This window comes from Lingula anatina, chromosome 8 (assembly GCF_051362555.1).
Source record: "Lingula anatina isolate TDL-2025a chromosome 8, LinAna3.0, whole genome shotgun sequence".
NCBI lineage: Eukaryota > Metazoa > Brachiopoda > Lingulata > Lingulida > Lingulidae > Lingula > Lingula anatina.
In genome coordinates, this window is record NC_141774.1 from 959,985 (window position 1) to 979,600 (window position 19,616).

The 19,616-nt window shown below is 36.5% G+C and overlaps 1 protein-coding gene across 1 annotated transcript; it reads left to right on the plus strand.

Moving 5' to 3' along the window:
• Nucleotides 1-203: 203 nt before the first annotated feature.
• On the plus strand, nt 204-1,466 carry LOC147760153 (cytochrome P450 3A31-like). The gene is made up of 3 exons (XM_086994054.1): nt 204-247; nt 691-837; nt 1,223-1,466. Exons 1-3 carry the CDS (start codon nt 204-206, stop codon nt 1,464-1,466), a joined length of 435 nt encoding a protein of 144 aa, XP_086850180.1.
• Nucleotides 1,467-19,616: the final 18,150 nt, after the last annotated feature.

Genomic DNA, 19,616 nt, shown 5'->3' on the forward strand with positions numbered 1-19,616 from the left:
AGTAGTAGATCTACATGGTGATATGTGAAGTGTTAAGATTACATCCCATTGATCCACAGTAAGTAGTTGATCTACATGTACATGGTGATATGTGAAGTGTTAAGATTACACCCCATTGCTGCACAGTAAGTAGTTGATCTACATGGTGATATGTGAAGTGTTAAGATTACATCCCATTGCTCCACAGTAAGTAGTTGATCTACATGGTGATATGTGAAGTGTTAAGATTACACCCCATTGCTCCACAGTAAGTAGTTGATCTATATTGTGATATGTGAAGTGTTAAGATTACGTCCCATTGCTCCACAGTAAGTACTAGATCTACATGGTGATATGTGAAGTGTTAAGATTACATCCCATTGCTCCACAGTAAGTGGTTGACCCACATTTCTCCATATGATGTAGGTTTCGGTTGTATCCCATGTATCACCGCTGCCACCATGTTGAATGATAATATTAAATGCATTAAAATAGCTGAGCTTTACGTCACTCCTTAATTGTCACTGGCCAGACTACGCCGGCTTACGTTAAAATGATTAGATTCTATAGTGGAGGCGAGGAGACCATCAGAGGATTATAAGCGGCTACCTTTAAAGTGAGTCGGCCATATTTGATCCGCGGATCTGTGAGACCGCAGGACAACTTGTTCCGAATGCGGTAGCTGTAACTGTGGAATATTTTCCTCTCTAGGATCATTGCCCGTCAGTGCGTGGAGTCCTGCACCGTGAACAGCCTCCATCTTGAGAAAGGTTTGGTGGTGGCGGCGGATGTGTGGTCGATACATTACGACCCAGAGTTGTGGGGGCCTGAAGACACGACAGTACTGTACCCTGAGAGGTACTGTGTATTCTCTCTCACACTTCTCTCTCTCTCCGTCTTTCTCTCAGCCCGCCCCCCATCCCCCGTTCTCTCTCTCTCTCTCTCTCTCTCTCTCTCTCTCACACACACACACACACACACACACGCGTCAAGTTGCATGTGGGCATAAGACGTAGCAGTATCAGATGGAAAGATGTGTGTTGTAAAGAAAAGCGTTTTAATAATCCCTAGCTCACTTGTTTATGTGAAAATGGTCCTTTTTCCTTATACTATTAATAAAACATTTATAGCCGCATCACAATACGTTCCAATGCATACTAGTGCGTTTTAAAAGTATACTTTGCTTGATAATCATTGTTTCTTGGTGTCGCCTAAATGTTTTCTAATATATTTTATAACTTAGGTTTAGCCCAGAGAGTAAGGCCCACAGGCACCCCATGGCGTGGCTGCCGTTCGGAGCCGGACCTCGTAACTGTATCGGGATGCGGTTTGCGCTGATGGAGGCTAAGATCGCGTTGGCGGGTGTCCTTAAGAGGTTCTCCATCCAGGCGTGCCAGGAGACACAGATCCCACTGAAGAAAGTAGAGCGCGCAACAATTGTGCCCGAGAGTGGAGTCATAGTGAAACTAATCCGCAGAGAAATGTAGTACTTTTTACAAGACTGCCTCGTACGAAAACACACCTATATTAGACTATGACCACATTCACAACGATTTGAGCCAGGCTTTACAAATCCTGAGACTAAATATGGCGGACGTACATGAAAGGAAAACCGCCTAATCTTTAAATAGTCTCTCCGCCTCTCACACGCCTCCCCACAAGTCGTCCCTGCGGGGTACAGTCATTAAATCTCGGCGGATTAGATTAGGCGGGTTTCCTTTCATGTACGTCCGCCATATTTAGTCTCAGGATTTGTAAAGCCTGGCTCAAATCGTTGTGAATGCGATCTATAATTACCATATCGAGGTCTGAAGTAACTATGACGTCACTGACTTACCGATTGGCACTATTGGGTAATATCTGAGACACTGCTTTGCTTAAAAAGAATTAGAAATCATAATAAGGACCCATTTATATTTTTGTAAAAACAAGGCATAATACAGGTAGTCAAAAGGCAAAATTTGATTGATTTTTCTTAAGGATTATGTTAAATGCATATGTCTTATTATTTTGAATTTCAACTTAAGTGCAGTATAACTTTGTGCAACTTAATTCAGAATATTATCTTCATAATGTAAAAAAATTATCTGTGACACACACTTTTACGGGTACCAAAACATACTTGTAATTGTGTTATATATATATATATATATATATATATATATATATATATATATATATATATATATATTTTTTTTTTTTTTTTTTTTTTTTTTTTTTTTTGATGATAAGTACAGTGTGGTGTTCTCGTGCTATGTGTTATAGAGTTCTGTCTAGCTTGATGATGATAAGAATACTAGTAGTTGCCATTCTAGTTACCTGCCATACTGTCTCTTTGCAAATTATTAATCTTGTTAAGTAAGTTATCTTAATTAGTATCACAGTATTATTATGTGCAGTAACAATGCAATATTTTCTGAATAAGTGGAAGACAGTTTTACTTTTTGACTTAATATTTACATGGGACTAAAATACAGCTTCAGTATTGAAAAATGCTCAATGTCTTGGAAATAGCAACCAATTTAATTTTGCTTCTCTCGACCTAAAGAATGCATTTCAGCAAAAAAAAAAGTTTACAGGAAAAAACATTGCAGGGTTAGCGTTCTGGCTACTCGACTATAATTATATCGATCAGTGATAAAGGTTCACATTCGTAATAATAATATAATGACAGGCCGTATATTTTTTTATGAAAACATTATTAATGCAAGAAATGGAAGAGGCAAGGTCGATTTTCACGTACGACCGGCGCACACGGCGAGGTACGAGCTCAGCTTAGTGACTTGCCGCCTGACGTACATGTAAGCTACAGGTATATTGTGTATGTTGTGAATATTGAGCTCCAATGTATACCCAGTTCCTGTCTGCTTCTGGGAGGTAATCTCACCAAACATGGCAAAATGGGAAATTTTTTCGCGGTCCCGTTGCTTCAGCAGACTACAGGCTGTGTGCGCGTGCCTGTGGAGTACAGTAAGGAGCAGCTACAGGCCAAGCACACTGGATCCCTGATAAAGCTAGGTGCCTTGGTGTACATTGACAGGCCCGTAGCCAGGGGGGTTCGGGGGGGTTCGAAAACACCCCCCCCCCCTTTTTTTTTGCTGGGAAAAGGTCCTCTTTGGGTAAAGTTTTATCTAGGTACGTGAAGGTTTCATGGTGAAAATTCCACTTTTTCAGAAAAAGAAGCTCACTTTTGAAATTGCTGTCTACGGGCCTTATTGGTGTTCTGTAGTCGTGATAGAAGTCTGAACCAGACTTGGTGTTTGCAGGAACTGTTATTGTAACATTAATAATTTATCCGGGAAATATTATTAAAATGTATTATAATGTATTCAGGGGTCCTTTATGCACTTATCGCAGCTGAGCTCTCCCTAGCATATTTTTACTCTTGCCAAATCGCTGGAATCAGAAAGTGAGTAGAAATGCAAAATTAGTATAATTTCAAAAAATTGTTTTCATTTTCTTCAAAACAAAGTGCGTAAACTTAAAACTTGTGACGAAACAAATATTCTAGCGAAGGCTCAGCGCGGTAACCTTGACCATAAAATGTGGCAGCTTTGTTTTGATTTTAAATATTTATATATTATGTTTTACAAAAATAAATAAAGAACCCGAATTATGAGGTGTCTGAGGGTATTATTTAATTATTTAATTCAATTACGTATTTCTCCGCATGAAATCTGATTAGTTTATCGCCCGTTTATCACGTTATTTGAGTGGTACTTAATCGTACTATAATAGGCCGGCCTTGGCTTTCACTAAAGGATTACGCAAACAAATATGTAATGCTACATTTTGCAACTGCAACGTACTTTTTTTAAAACTATAGTTAAATATATATATATTAAATACCAATAGTAGGATTTCTTGACGGGCAGTCCATCACAATATCTCCGCGACAACCTGATTGCGTTTTTATGCCTCTATCATTCAATGCATTCAAAGCAGCCAATAAATGTTGTTTGAAGAGGAATAATACATTTTACAATAAAAAACGAGCACATTTCGTGCCAAGGACGTCGGGGATTTGGGATACCGCGCGGTTCTGCTGAACCATTCTGCTGTCGTATGTGTTTTTCAATGAACTTATTGATGTAATGCTTTGTTCTCAGGTTAGTACGGAGTGTGCTGGTTGTTTTTTATTCTGTCTTGTTTCAATTTTTATTTTAAGTTGGAGTAAAATGAACTGGACATGGTGACCAGAAATCTACAGTCCGTAAGACTGGACAAGTGACCAAATATCTGTTGCAATACCATTGTATGAGACATGCACATTACAGTAATGGGTTATTTGATATGCCCTTTTTGGAGTCATTAGTACATGATTCTATCATAACAATTTGAAACACCGTCATGATTTTTCGAAAAGGCATACAAATTAATGCCTCTGACAAACAAGGCAGCAAAACTGTCAAATGTACAGACAAAAAAAGAAAGAAAATAATGATGCAAAAATATTGTCAATTTTGATTCAATAATAAATAATGCTTATAATAGCACAGTCAGTCAACACTGAATTTTAATCATGCACAACAGGTAACATGGTTAATAACAGGAACGGATCCAGAGATATTTTCGGACAATGTTCCAAAGTATCTTTTTTGATCCATCCTCCATTTTTTATGGTCTTCAAACGGAACAAAATAGATACCCGTCAATGTAAACCCAGAAGTCGGTCTCAATCCACCTCTTCAATAAGATTACAGTTTCAGGACCATGAGAGATCAAACTCACATAATGAAAGCCCCAACATTTGAAAAATGATGACAGTCCATAAAATAATATTACATTATGTTTAAAGACTAAGTTCCAATACAACTGCTTATGTGGAAATACAGAAACTGTGCAGAGCTTCAGGTGGATGGGAGTTAAAAATAACATTGTAAAAATGCCAGTGTTTGAGAAAAAATTGAAAAGAAAACAACATATAATTCCAATAAAGCTGCTATTCAAACTTTATATATATATATATATATATATATATATATATATATATATATATATATATTTGAAAGTTTATTAGCAATATTAAACAACATTTACCTGCATAATTATCACTGCTTCCTTGTTATGGTCACTGTAATCTAGCAGAGGGCTTAACCTTTGGGAGTTAACATCGAAATATCAACAAGTTTTAAGTAATCTCATTTTATGGCCACTGCCTTAATAGGCAAATGCCTTAATAGCTCTGAACTTAGCCTAGTGATTGCCCAAGGGGAAATTACAGACTTATCACACAAATGTGTCTAGCAAAGGTCTTCAGGCCCATAAGTCACACCTTAAGAAAAGCAGAAAACACAAAATAGGAGACTGCCAATTCTGATGCAATAATACATTATGCTTAACTGCACAGTCAACATCAAATTTTAATTATGCACAACAGGTAACACCGATGAAAGTAAAAGCATAAGGCTTCAGGCCCATCAGAGTTCAAGTTTATACTTAGAAAGTGCCAGAATGAGAAAAATGAAAATTTCACAAAAAATGTACAAATTCAATAACAATGATAATCATATAGAGCTGGTTTTCTAATTTGAGCTGTATTTCAATCCTAAGAACCATTCTTGTAAGTTAAAAAATAGTAAGTAACACAGTTTTCTTTCCATAACGTTAAAGGTGGCAGTGCACAAAGAATGTTTTTTGTAAACTTTGATGCAACATTACATAATGATTAACTGTATAAATACCACCAATTTTTAAATATCTACTATTAAAAACATGGACATTAAGACAATTTGAGTACAACTAGACCTTATGCCCAAGGGAGCTGTAAGTCCCACATTGAAAATTCCAATATGTGAAAGACAAAAATTTTCACAAAAAAATGTATAACTTCCAGAGAATTATCTAACGAGACAGATTTTCCAACTGAAGCCTTATTTCATTCCTATGTTTCTTTCCTGTAAGTGTGAGAAGAGTAAGTAACATGGTTTTCCCATCACGGTCACTATGGAGGCAGTGCCCTGAATAGGGTTTTGTTCAATTTTGATGCAAAATTACACAATGCTTGACAGCATAATAACCATCAATTTTTTTAAATAATAAAATGAAAGTATCATGGATATTCAGAAAATGTGACTAGCCCGTAGAGTTCAGAGTCACACCTTAAAAATCCCAAAATGTAAACAAGAGTAGCTGTATTGAAAAGAGTTTATTTCCATTTTTATACCTTTTTACATGAAACAAAATAATCAATTTACTGTCATTTTTTTATACAGAAATGATCAATTAAAAATGTTGTCAAAGGAAAATCAAAAGAACAATTTTAAATGTCCAACTTGCTCCATTCTGAAATTCTTAACTAACAACCTTAACTAACAAACAAACTAATAAACTAACTTGTTAAGAAGCAGGAAATGTCAAAACAACACTTTTACATATCTAATTAGTTCTATAATGAGACTGTTAACATGCCTTAGAATTTAATCTACAGAAAAACCACTAATAATACTAAAAAAGGCATAACTTCATCAAAACTTAACTGATCAATTTAATTTTCAAACTTGATCTGTACATACTAGTCAGACTGATCACTCCTGTGAGTTGCAAAACAAAAGGCTGATCGGTTTTCCTGAAAATGCATCATCAGTGTTGCAGATATGCAGAAAAAAACAGTATAACTTTTGTGAAAATGATCTGATCATGCTGATTTTCGAACTTGACCTGCGTATTATGAATATTCATCAGTTCTGCAAGTTTCAAGGCAAAAGGTTAAATGGTTTTCACTTATCGTGTTATCGGTGTTGCATATATGCTGAAAAATGTGAGAAAAAAAGCATAACTTCCATAAAAATGGCCCGCTCATGCTTATTTTCGAACTTGACCTGCGTGTTATGAATATTCATCAGTTCTGTAAGTTTCAAGCCAAAAGAAAAAACAGTTTTCCACTTATCGTGTTATCGGTAAAAGTGCACGGCGAAGGCGACAGCGACGACGGCGACGACAGACGCGGGTGACGGCTTTATGTGTATGTACATAAAAAAACTGATACAGCAATTAGAAGAGAGAGAGAGAGAGATGTCGTTATGAATATTTAATGTTTAATATTGTCAGTTACACTCTTGTACTTGTGCAAATCTCCATCGAGTCGGAAAGAGATTTTATTTGCAGATAAAACAAGGTACACTGGATATTGGTGATATACTCGCACTACCGACAGTAAGCTGCGTTTAGTTTGTCATCTTTTCCTGAACAGCTAGTACTGTATTGGTGACTACCAACGGGAATAGAATAAATTCGAAGACGACATACTAACAATGCATGAGGTTGACTATCAAAGCGATGTTGAACTTTCTAATAGCAGCAGCGCCTCCCAAGGAAATATTAGCAGGTACGGTTTGGACGACTTGAACGATACCGTGCTATCCGCCGAGCAACGGTGCTGGATGCTGCCGGATACATGTTTTTGTACCACTGTGTACGTCCTGACAGCCATCGGCCTGGTTGGTAACTTCCTTACCTTCCTGGTGGTTCTGCGAAGTCCGAGTTTCAGACAGAAATCCACCTTTGTTTATATTCTGTTCCTTGCCGGTGCGGATCAGTTACGTCTGTCGTTCCTATCGTGCGAATGCATTTTGTTAGATGAACGAACAGATCAGAGACCTTCTTGTTTGACAGTGACAGTTATATATATTTTACAACTGACTTGTCTTGGCCTTTCCGTTTTGTACTTATTGGTGTTAACCGTAGAGAGACTTATAATAATATTTAAACCTCTGCAAGCGGTTTCTCTGTGCACGAGACGAAAGGCTTTGCTGATATCTGTTTTTCTTATACCTCTGGAAGTATTATTGGCTTCTACATGTATAGTACATTGTTATGTACCTCCAGAAACATCAGTTCAAGTTATCTCCGTTTTACACTATACATTTATTGTGATGTGGTTCGTAATCACATTAGCCATTACAGCGATGACGGTCGCCATTGTGTATAAACTGAGGAAGATCCATTCCGTAAGACGACAACTGGCTGGTCATCAGCAGCACGGTGATAGCAGTGGATTGACAAACACCAAAGTAAACACTCTGTTGTTAGTGACACTGACAGCGTTTATATTGCTTACTTTGCCCTTCCTTCTCTTTTACGTTTTCGTGCCAAACGTAAACATATTCGATATATTACTTGGCATTTCCACAGAACGCACTTACCAGAACACGTACATATGGTCTATATTGACTCTGATAAGTTTTCTGAATCACAATACTAACTTTTTTCTTTTTGTTGCGTCGGGTCAGGTTTTTCGGGACGAGTTGGTGAAACTTTTCAAAGAGTGTTTTCGTTGTCGTCTGAACGCTGAAACTCTAGCTATGGGTGCTGAGAATGATGGACAGTGCAGACAAAATGCGATCGCAAATCCGATCACGGCGTCCACTACTAATACTTTTACTACCCGATTATAAGGCTACAGTATATGTTGTATTACATTGTTGTTCGCCGTGTAAATGTAGATGACAGTTACTTCTGTAAAGTACACAGTTACGATATGAAGGTGACTCTCACCGCAAATTTAGTTTAGAGAAATAAATAAATAAAATAAATATGTATTTTTTCATCATAGTAAACGTTTTTGGACTACGACGCGAGGTACAGTGTCTGCGTCACAAATTGCATAAATATTTAGCAGCTTCTGTTTTGTCAAGTCAAGACCAAATCTTTTAACATTTGCGAACTCATCCATAGCCTTAATTTTTTTATTCTCAACACTTTACTTATGCTTTTATATAGCAATGTATTTTAGATGGTATCAGATATATTTCTATTGTGTAAAAATAGGAAATTGTTACGAGTTGTTGCATAAAAATGACGTAAAAATGTAGTACCTAAAACTTCTGACTTCTGAATTTAGTAGCACGTTAAGAGATACTGTGTTGCAAAGTAAACAAGTTAGATAATCATACCTCCAAAAAGCAGTATAAGGAGAAATATATACAGACAACCTGTATAAAATTGGATAAACCATGGTTTGATGAAAATTGTAAAGAAAAGTTTAAAGATTATAAGACCGCTCTACATGCATTCAATATGGAAAAGAAAACACGAGATAAACATAAAATCCTGTTAGACTAAAAATCAAGTTATAAGAATATTTGCAAACAGTTAAAAAGAAAATAGTCGCTTTGAAGGTGATATGTTAGAATATACCAGAAAACACAACCCGCGTGTTTTTATAAGCAGTTCTCACGCAAAAAGAGTGTAAACGTTAATTCGGAGCTTACTATCGATACATACTATGATTTTGAAGAACACGACGACTGGTGGAATAGATTGTGACATACGTGAAGTAGACCCCAATGTAGGCTTATACAACGAGACAGTGTTCAATGAATTAGATAGTCCCATGAGTGACGGTGAGATCATTGGCGCAATTAAAAGATTAAAAGCTAACAAGAGCTGTGCCGAGGACTGTTTGATAAATGAATTTTTTATACACTGTAAAAATGTTTTACTACCGGCGTTAAGAACTTCGTTTAATTCTGTACTCGATTCGGGGTACTTTCCAGAGAATTGGTGTAAGGGTTGTATTATACCTTTACATAAAAAGGACGATCCTTGTAATTATAGGGGGATTACGATAACTAGTTGTTTAGGCAAGCTGTTTACTTCCATACTTAATAAATGGCTAGAAGCTTGGGATAAGGACAACAGTCTTACAACCGACGCACAATTTGGATTTAAAGCGGGGCATAGTACCGTAGATGCTATCTTTGTGTTACAGCACGTGATAAATCGTACCTATACTAAGGAGTAAGAAGCGACTATATTGTGCGTTTGTGGATTATAAATCCGCTTTCGAATTCACCGATAGGCCAAGTTTATGGAAGAAATTAAATAAACTCGGTGTTCGAGGCAAATTGCTCCGAATTGTAAAAAAGTCTTTACAGCAATGCAAAGGCTTGTGTTAGGTATAAAGGTCAGCTATCTGAATATTTCCAAATACACACCGGTCTATTACAAGGAGAGGTAATGTCTCCGCTACTTTACTCTTTGTATGTAAATGATTTTAAAACTTTTTGCTTATCGGAAAATTGTGACAGTATAGAAATACGGGACATAAATCTTTTCTTACTTATGTATGCTGATGACACGGTACTTTTATCGGAAACTCCTCAAGGACTACAAAAACTTTTAGATACCCTGGAATTATACTCACAAAAGTGGAAGTGAACGGTAAATACAGAAAGGGTGAATCAGTATAGTTACCTTGGTTTACTTTTTAATTTTAATGGTAAGTTTTGTCAAACTCAAAAACATATAGCAGAACAGGGTAAAAAAGCATTATTTGCTATTAGCAGCATGTTAAAAAACCATAACTTTAATGTGTCCACCAGGTGTGCAGTAATTGATACGTGCGTTGGTAGTATTTTAAATTATTTCACATAAATATGGGGGTTCAATAAGGCAAAGGATATAAGAATGGTACATACCGATTTTTTAAAAAGAATGCTGGGTGTTAAAAGAAGCACTAGTAATAACTTACTATGAAACCGGGCGGTATCCACTTATTTTAGGTAGAAAACTAAGAATTTTTAAATATTTGCTGAAAATCGGCTCTTAAAAACCTGTATTATACAAACGTGCTATAAAGATATCCTTAACAATAATTTCGAGTGGATAAATTGTATACGGAGTGACCTTGAATTAATGGGCCTGTCATTTACTTTTTATGAAAACATGTCGGATGTTTGTATACTGTCCTAGATAGAACAAAGATTGAAGGATCATTTTAGACAAGTACTGACAGGAGAAATATTCACAGCGAGTAAAGGGCTTCTGTATCAACACCTTGTTGATAATTTCAAAGTGCAATTTTAGTTGAATAAGCCAATTTCACATAAAAATAAGGAATTTATCGCAAAATTTAGGCTTTCATCCTATAATCTAGCTGTAGAGACTGGCCGGTACACAGACACCAATAAGAAATTAAGAATCTGTAAGTTATGCAATTCAAACGATGTAGAGGATGAATTTCACTTTATCCTTAAATGCCCTCACTACAACACGATTAGGCAGAAATATATTAAGACATTTTATTATACAAAGTCAAGTGTCTTTAAATTAATTAAATAACTATCACTTAACAATGTATCACAATTAAACAACTTGGGGAAAATACCTGAATGCATCGGAACTAAGATTAATGTCAGTCCGATGAATTATTATTATCATTATTATTATTGTTTGTATCAGTAGTAGTTGTTGTAGTAATAGTAGTTGATTAGATATAACTTTATATTGTCACAGTGTTATATATTCTGATGAGCCGTAGGGCTCAAAGGTTTAATAAATTGAAATTGACTTCGAAGAGAAATTGGGAAAAATATTTTACACAAAGGAAATAAAAGCCTCCTGGGCAAACGTTCCTGAAGTGTTTTCTGCATTAATAATTAGTACCACCAGTGTATAAATATGCACTTAACAAGGGCGGATCCAGGATTTTTGAGGGGGGAGGAATCCGGAACGACAGGCCTCGGAGGCGAAGCCGACCATCGCCCCTTAGGAGTGGGGTTCGGGGCCTGCTCAAGGCTAGATTATGGTATTTTATTCCAAATACCATGTCTAACATGATTAATGGTTTATAAAATACAAAAGTGTCGAAAATATGTACTCTTTATACCATTTAAGCAAATTTATACGAGGTAGTATGTACCCCCTCAAATACAATGTTTCACTGTGGTTTCTATAGATGTAAAGAAATGTCTATTAAATTAAAAAGACTCCATCAAATGTCACCAAGTTTACACACAATTAGCATTAGGGTGTGCTCGTTAAATGTCACTTGACTAATAGCGTGTGCGTCTACCGCGTTCTGCAATTACCTCCTGTAGACGGCGCGACAAGTCTTCACGGGTAACAATTCTGTTTTGTGGGATATTGTCCCATTCTTCTTAAACAACGTGACGGAATTAGTCCAGATTATTTGGAAATCGGTTCTACTGTGCAATGCTCATTCCTATTAATGACACAGGTGCTCAGTAGAACTACAGACGAAAATAGGATTGGTGAAAAATTTTGAAACATGGATTCGATTGGATTATATAAACTAGGTCAAACTAGTTTCGTCAGAGGTAACTTGACAGATGAAGTTAGGCTATAGTGAAGAGGTTAGTGTCAAGTTATCTCTGAAGCTCAGGGTGAGATTTCCAGAATTAGATATATTAATGCCATTGACAGAAAAAGTAATACGGCACTAGGAAAAGTTTAAACGATTTATATTAATACAATTTTTAAAGGATCTCTTCCAAAGAGTGCTAAATATGGTTTTGATTGATGTGCCTGGTTGTCATTAAAGTTTAATCATTTCAAAGAGATGAGGCTATGAAAATGTAATGTTTGCCATTGTGAACTACAAGGAAGTTTTACACACTGTTACTAGTGCAGATCTCCATCCAGTTCAATATTGGATACACTCAATACACACAATGCATAGACAGACAGACAGATCGATATTTTATTTATTCTGAATTGTGAGCAGAAACACAAAAATTAAACACTTCCACAATAACGGCAAGTCAAGCAGTCAAAATTGAATTGAAGAGATTAACACCCTTACATATACGTCTCCTCACACGTCGTCCCTCTACCGGTGAAATGAGACGAGATTTAATTTCTGTGCCCATGCAGGAACGTTGCGTGGGGAGGCGTGCGAGAGGCGGAGAGACCATAACAGGATTAAGCGGTTTTCCCTTCATATAGGTCCGCCATATTTAGGTCGCGACCTAGCTAGCACTCGGTTGTTCTCTATCTGAATGCAGCCAATTTGACTGCTCCTATGGGCTGATCAGCTCACAGCAATGATAGGAAAAAAGTTCCAGTCTCTAAGTTCAAATCATGACATAATGGCACGGAATATGAAGTTGGCAGAATCAAAATTAATTATAATTGTTGTAATTAGTTTATAACACTCCTAATATTTGACATTCGCAAAAAGGGAACAGTATTTTGTATCTAAACGTATTTTCCGACAAGACCTAATGGACTTCAGCTAGGGAAATCTACTTGAAAACGCAATCATCACAAACAAGCCCCTCTCAGCGGTTGAAATGATCGCGTGTATTTTTGGGCATATAAAAGCACTTGTCAAAACAAAGATTTGCGTTTTTATTATTATCATTTTTTGTTGGCAAGCATATTATTTCAAATGTTTATTTCAAATATTTATTTCGAATGTAGGTGGAAAGAATGCCAAACTTATATCAACAGTTTTTAACATACCCCACCTAGAATTTATAACATTATAAAATGTTATACAGAGAATCAATTTCTGTCAATATAAAAACTGAAAAAATTGAGTGAGGAAGTCACCAAATGGTGCTATTCAGTCTCATTTTTTTCATTTTCATTCCAAGATTTCTGTCATCTTCCTATTACCAGTGGCTCTCATTAACTGGTTTGGGATGTCTCTAAAACATAGAACAATGAATTCAGTCCACAGCTTATGCTGTTTTCACTAACTGACATTTTAAAAATGGTAAACTGAATTCCCTTAATCCAGGTCGTCACAAATTGACAAACTCCAAGAAGCACCAATGGTCCATATTTTGATACACAGTTTCCTTTATCTGTCTTTGGCCTCATGTCCTCTGGAATGTCATGAATATTTTCAAACAACAGGGTAGACATAGACAGTTAAAAGTAGCACAGACTAATTCCCTGATGGCTTCCCGCCTCCACTGAGGGGAGAAATTGACACAGAGGTGTTCACAACAAGTTGATCCCTGGACAATCTGATCCACTGACTAAATATGGCTGACTCACTTAAAAAGTAATGCAGATTTATTCCCTGATGGCCTCCACACATACACACAGGCCGTTGCTGCAGGGGCCTTGCAAATAAATCTCAGAGCTGATATTAAATCCGTTAAATGGTGCGTGTGGAAGTGGGGAGACAAATCATCGGATTAAGCAGTTGGGTCAGCCATATTTAATCGTTGGATCAGTTAGTCCACGGACCAACTGTTCTTAATGTGCTCATACTGGGAAAAAAAACTGACCTTTCACATTCTAATCATTCATTTACAGGTGAATTTGTTTTGATAGATGTGTGTTTACTGGGATCAACATCAGGTAACTTTATTTGATTATAGGATATTTCTACAAAATGTGAACAAAGTAGTTTCTTACCTGGATGATTTAACATGTTGGTCATTTCCAAAGACAGAGTACCACATAAAATGCTCAATGGTGTAATTTTTTTCTGACCTTTCAATTCCAAAATATGTATTCACAGGTGAAATTGTACATAAAAGATAGTAGGAAAGCCAATGTCAGGGTGTTCATTACTTGACTCTCATCTTCAACATTGTGTTAGCTGTGTACTTACTTGACTGTCCAACCTCTCATTTTCAACATTGTGTTAGCTGTGTACTTACTTGGCTGTCCCACCTCTCATCTTCAACATTGTGTTAGCTGTGTACTTACTTGGCGCAGCTCGCTTTCTCGTTGACTTTTCTCTACATGGTGATATGTGAAGTGTTTAAATTACATCCATTGCTCCACAGTAAGTAGTAGATCTACATGGTGATATGTGAAGTGTTTAATTTACATCCATTGCCCCACAGCAGTAGTTGATCTACATGGTGATATGTGAAGTGTTTAATTTACATCCATTGCTCCACAGTTAGTAGTTGATCTACATGGTGATATGTGAAGTGTTAAGATTACACCCCATTGCTCCACAGTAAGTAGTAGATCTACATGGTGATATGTGAAGTGTTAAGATTACATCCCATTGCTCCACAGTAAGTAGTTGATCTACATGGTTATATGTGAAGTGTTAAGATTACATCCCATTGCTCCACAGTAAGTAGTTGATCTACATGGTTATATGTGAAGTGTTAAGATTACATCCCATTGCTCCACAGTAAGTAGTTGATCTACATGGTTATATGTGAAGTGTTAAGATTACATCCCATTGCTCCACAGTTAGTAGTTGATCTACATGGTGATATGGGAAGTGTTAAGATTACACCCCATTGCTCCACAGTAAATAGTAGATCTACATGGTGATATGTGAAGTGTTAATATTACACCCCATTGCTCCACAGTAAATAGTAGATCTACATGTACTTGGAAACTGTATTCGTATTCGATATAAGAAGTGTCAGTTTCAAAGAACGCTTTTTGCAGATCAAGTACATACGATCTATATTGTTCCTGGTTGGTTTGCTGAATCACAACACTAACTTTTTTCTTTTTGTTGCGACTGGTAAGGTATTTCGGGACGAGTTGGTGAGACTTTTCAAAGAGTGTTTTCGTTGTCGTCTGAACGCTGAAACCTCAGCTAGGGGTGCTGGGAATGATGGACAGTGTGAAAGCAGACAAAATGCGAACACAACTCCAATCACGGCGTCAACTACTACTCATTTGTTAACTACCCGATTATAAGGATACAATGTATGTTGTATTACATTGTTGTTCGCCGTGTAAATGTAGATGACGGTTGCTTCTGTAAAGTACACAGTTACGATATGAAGGTGACATCCACTGCAAATTTAGCTTAGAAAAATAAATAAATCAAAAATAAAAATAAGTTTTTTTCATCATAGTAAACGTTGTTGGACTACGACGCGGGCTACAGCGTCTGCGTCACAAATTGCATAAATATTTAGCAGCTTCTGTTTTGCCAAGTCAAGACCAAATCTTTTAACATTTGCGAAATCATCCATAGCCTATTTTTTTTATTCTCAACACTTTACTAAGGCTTTTATATACCAATGTATTTTAGATGGTATCAGATATACATGTATTTCTATTGTGTAAAAATAGGAAGTTGTTACGAGTTGTTGTATATAATTTCTCGACGTAAAAATGTACTACCCTGTACATAAAACTTCTGACTTCAAAAAGAAATTGGGAAAATATTACACAAAGGAAATAAAAGCCTCCTGGGCAAACGTTCCTGAAGTGTTTTCTGCATTAATAATTAGTACCACCAGCGTATAAATATGGACTTAACAAGGGCGGGTCCAGGATTTTTGAGGGGGGAGGAGTGCGGAACGACAGGCCTCGGATGCGAAGCCGACCATCGATCGCCCCTTAAGCGTGGGGTTCGGGGCCTGCTCAAGGGCCCCGAAAACTTTTTGGTGTTTTAGGAAGCAAACAGCGCCCTTTGGTACGGTTTGGAACTATGATTTACCTGGTCAAAATTCTAATTTCAGGACCCCCCTGACCACCGCTCTAAATTCGCCACTGCCTAACTAGGAAAATATCTATAACGTGCTCTGTTTAACGATTCGTCCACTAGTAGTAGTAGTAGTAGTAGTAGTAGTAGTAGTAGTCGCAGTATTAGTAGTAGTTTATTTACCGTGACATTATTTTCACGGTACAACACCAGTACAATACCAGTACGTCAAGTATAATATTTATATTTTTCGTATATACATGTATATGTAGCTCTTAACATGTAATTCCTCTGCGCTTGCAGGCCTGTAATAACATTTTCCCGAGATTTCTATTTTCTGATTGGTTATGACTTCCAAATAACAGTATAATTGAAAAACCGAGGGCTTCTGCCAGTAATTTTTTATTATATTTGCTTCTCAAGTCACTATAATATAGGCAGATAAAGACAAAATGAAATTCATTCTCTATATCATTTCGGTCACATAGTATACATATCTTCTTTTGGAACACTGTGGTATAATCCCTTTTCAATCATGATTATGATCTGACATTCTAAAATTACATATAATTTGTCTATTTTTTATGGATATTTTTTTCCTAGATAGCCTTGGAGGTCGAAAATATAACAGAATTTTGTGTACTTAATAACCTAGTACAATACCCTCACTATTTTGACCATCCTGTGATATTTTCATGGCAATCGCCCTAATTCGTTATAGACAGCAGCCGACACGGCTTTGGTACTGACCCCCAAGGTCGTTTTACAATATTGCAAATGTACTTTTTCAATGTCTGATGAATTTTGGAACCCCCAGACCTCACTCCCGTAATTTTGGATTAGTAACAAATAGGTATCAAAGAGAAAAAGTTCAGTTTCTACATTAAATAATGAGTCTCTACTGATATTTCTAATTGCAAACATTACTTTTCTTCCCTTATCTGCTACGGCTTTCTGCGTGATAAGAAACTTTCCATTGGAACTTAAAAGTTACCCCAGATAAGCAAAACTATTAGTTCTCAATTTTCATCCCCTTATAGTACCACAATTCATTTTAATGAATTTTCCCCGTTTTTAAAAATCACGATTTTAGTTTTTCTAACATTCACTGTTAATCCCCACTCCATACTGTATAACTCAAGGTTGTCTATCATATTTTGCAAATCAGAGGGTGACTCAGAAAACAAAACCGTGTCATCTGCATACATCAACAAAAAGATATTTATCACTCCCATTTTCATTTTCTCCCATTTTCAGACTGCTGCAATTGTTTTCAATAAATAAATCTCAAAATAGTTCACGTATAACTAGATGTAATCGCATACGCGTTGAAATGCCTTGTGCATACGGACTAATTAATACATTTGTAAGGTTTCCTAAGCATGTGAACATGTATGGAGTTTTTATTTCTTATTTCATCTAACGCAAACGGTCCTCCCAGCGAATCTCGATCTGACCACCTTTCTTTGTCAATTTCTAAATTATGCGCAGGATCTCAAACTCGTTTTTGCAGCCTGTCATTTTCTTGCACTTAATTATATTTTATTGTACATTTCATCCTTTTTTAGTTGGGGGTAAAATGGTCTGAAACCAGAAACAACCTCGATGTACACATCTAAGGTGACGGTCCGTTAAACTCGATCTATGACAAAAAACATGTTTGCAATGTTGTACTGACAACCACTTACTCTCAGTGTTAGATTAGGTTGAAACGCTTTTTTCTAACCACTTTTGTATGATTCTATCATAACAATTTGAAACGAAGATCAGATTTCTTGAAATATATGGATTGATGCCATTGGCAGAAAAACTAATACGGCACTTGGAAAAGTTAAACGATTTATTTTAATGCAGCTCTAAAGGATCTCTTCCAAAGAGTGCTAAATATGGTTTTGATCATTTAATCATTTCAAAGAGATGATATCGATGCTATTAGTCCGGCGGTTAAGTCCAAAATATTTCCAGAATTGTGCAAAAGGTGATAAAAGCATGAAACTTTCCACGATGAATGACCATTGGGTGTTTGTCAATTTTAGATCGGGGGGCAACTCCAAAATCCACAAGTACCCGGATGAGCAGCTCTCTTAAATATGCTGACTCAGCATTTTATGTACAATTAGATTTCATCAAAACGAGCACTACCAGCACTAATTATGATATCATAAATAGATTTTTAAAACGTACGCTCACCGTGCACATTTATCAGAGCAATGATGACGTCATGATGGCGTCACTGGGTGATATTGCACAATATAGTATGACAAATATCGACTTTCTCCCATAGGAACAATAGTCTAACTTTACAATGTTTCTTTTCCCGTACTTTTTTTTATCACAGAAATACCCCTTTAGGACTTGAAAGGGAAATTAGTTTAGTTGCTACTTCCTAGACATTGAGGATTTTTCAATATGGCCGTCAATTTTTAGGAAAAATAGAAAAACAACCAGAAGTTGACGGATATACTTTATTCGGGGCTCTTGTGAATGTGTTCCTGTCGGAAGAACACTGTAGGGTACAAGACTACACCCTAACACGTCACTGATACGGAAAAAGTGGCCGCCAAAACACAGGGAAGAGAAAATGGTAAAGAAAATTAGGAAAATCAGCATATTTGTGGTATTATCAGTCTAATCAACAGCATATTCTTCTTTGATTTCTCCATTCATCGTGATTTTTCGTTAGCGATTTTCCTACACTACCATTATCTGCTTGAAAAATATTCAAATTATGTGTGGTGAGGGAGTAAGCCCTCCAAGTAGTTAAGTTGCCACTCCAATTAGTCCAATAGTTGCACAATGCTGTGTTGTTTTCTGCAATTGTTAGAAAAAAATTGTATTCTTTTGGGTTAGAAAAGTCAACTTAGCTTTGTTTTAGTAGCTTCTGGGACACTGAGCACTTTTGTAACCCAAAATGGCTGCCAATTTTTACGTAAAAGGACATAAATATTCATAGCAATTTACATCAAACTATATACAGTGTGTGTATATTCTTCATTTAAAAGTCAATTTGAATGTTTACAAATACAGAGGTAGCGTGTTTTAGGATTTTCTTTTACATAATCTGCGAGTCATTTGAATAGAAATAGCAAAATGGCCACCAAAACAGTACGGAAAAGGCACGTAAAAAATGGTAAATTATGTTTATTTTCACTGAAAAAGATTTTAAACGAATGAAATCTACATATACATTTTATGTCAGTAAAATTATACGCTTGGAAGGCAACGTAATAAAACAAAAAGGAAAGGAGGTATGTTAATCAAGTTTCTTCTTCGATTAAGCAGTCAGTCATCTCTAATATGTCAGCAGTAACCCCTTTATGTTTGAAAAATAAGGCTAAAGACATTTCCAACTTAGGTTAGATTTTTGATAAGGATTTTTTTCAGTGAACCGCCCAGCCGCCATTTGAACGGCTGCCTGAAAGCTAAAACCTATCAGACCTTCAAGCATCACTTGACAGCGCTGACAGAGGAAAAGTCGATTTTCATGTTCGTTCAGTAGGGGCTACGTTTGCGGGAGATT

Coding starts and splice junctions, on each gene's coding strand:
- LOC147760153 (XM_086994054.1), top strand. CDS start 204: ATGGTGATATGTGAAGTGTTAAGATTACACCCCATTGCTCCACA. Junction 248..690: donor TTACACCCCATTGCTCCACA/GTAAGTAGTTGA, acceptor TTTCCTCTCTAG/GATCATTGCCCGTCAGTGCG. Junction 838..1,222: donor ACAGTACTGTACCCTGAGAG/GTACTGTGTATT, acceptor TTTATAACTTAG/GTTTAGCCCAGAGAGTAAGG.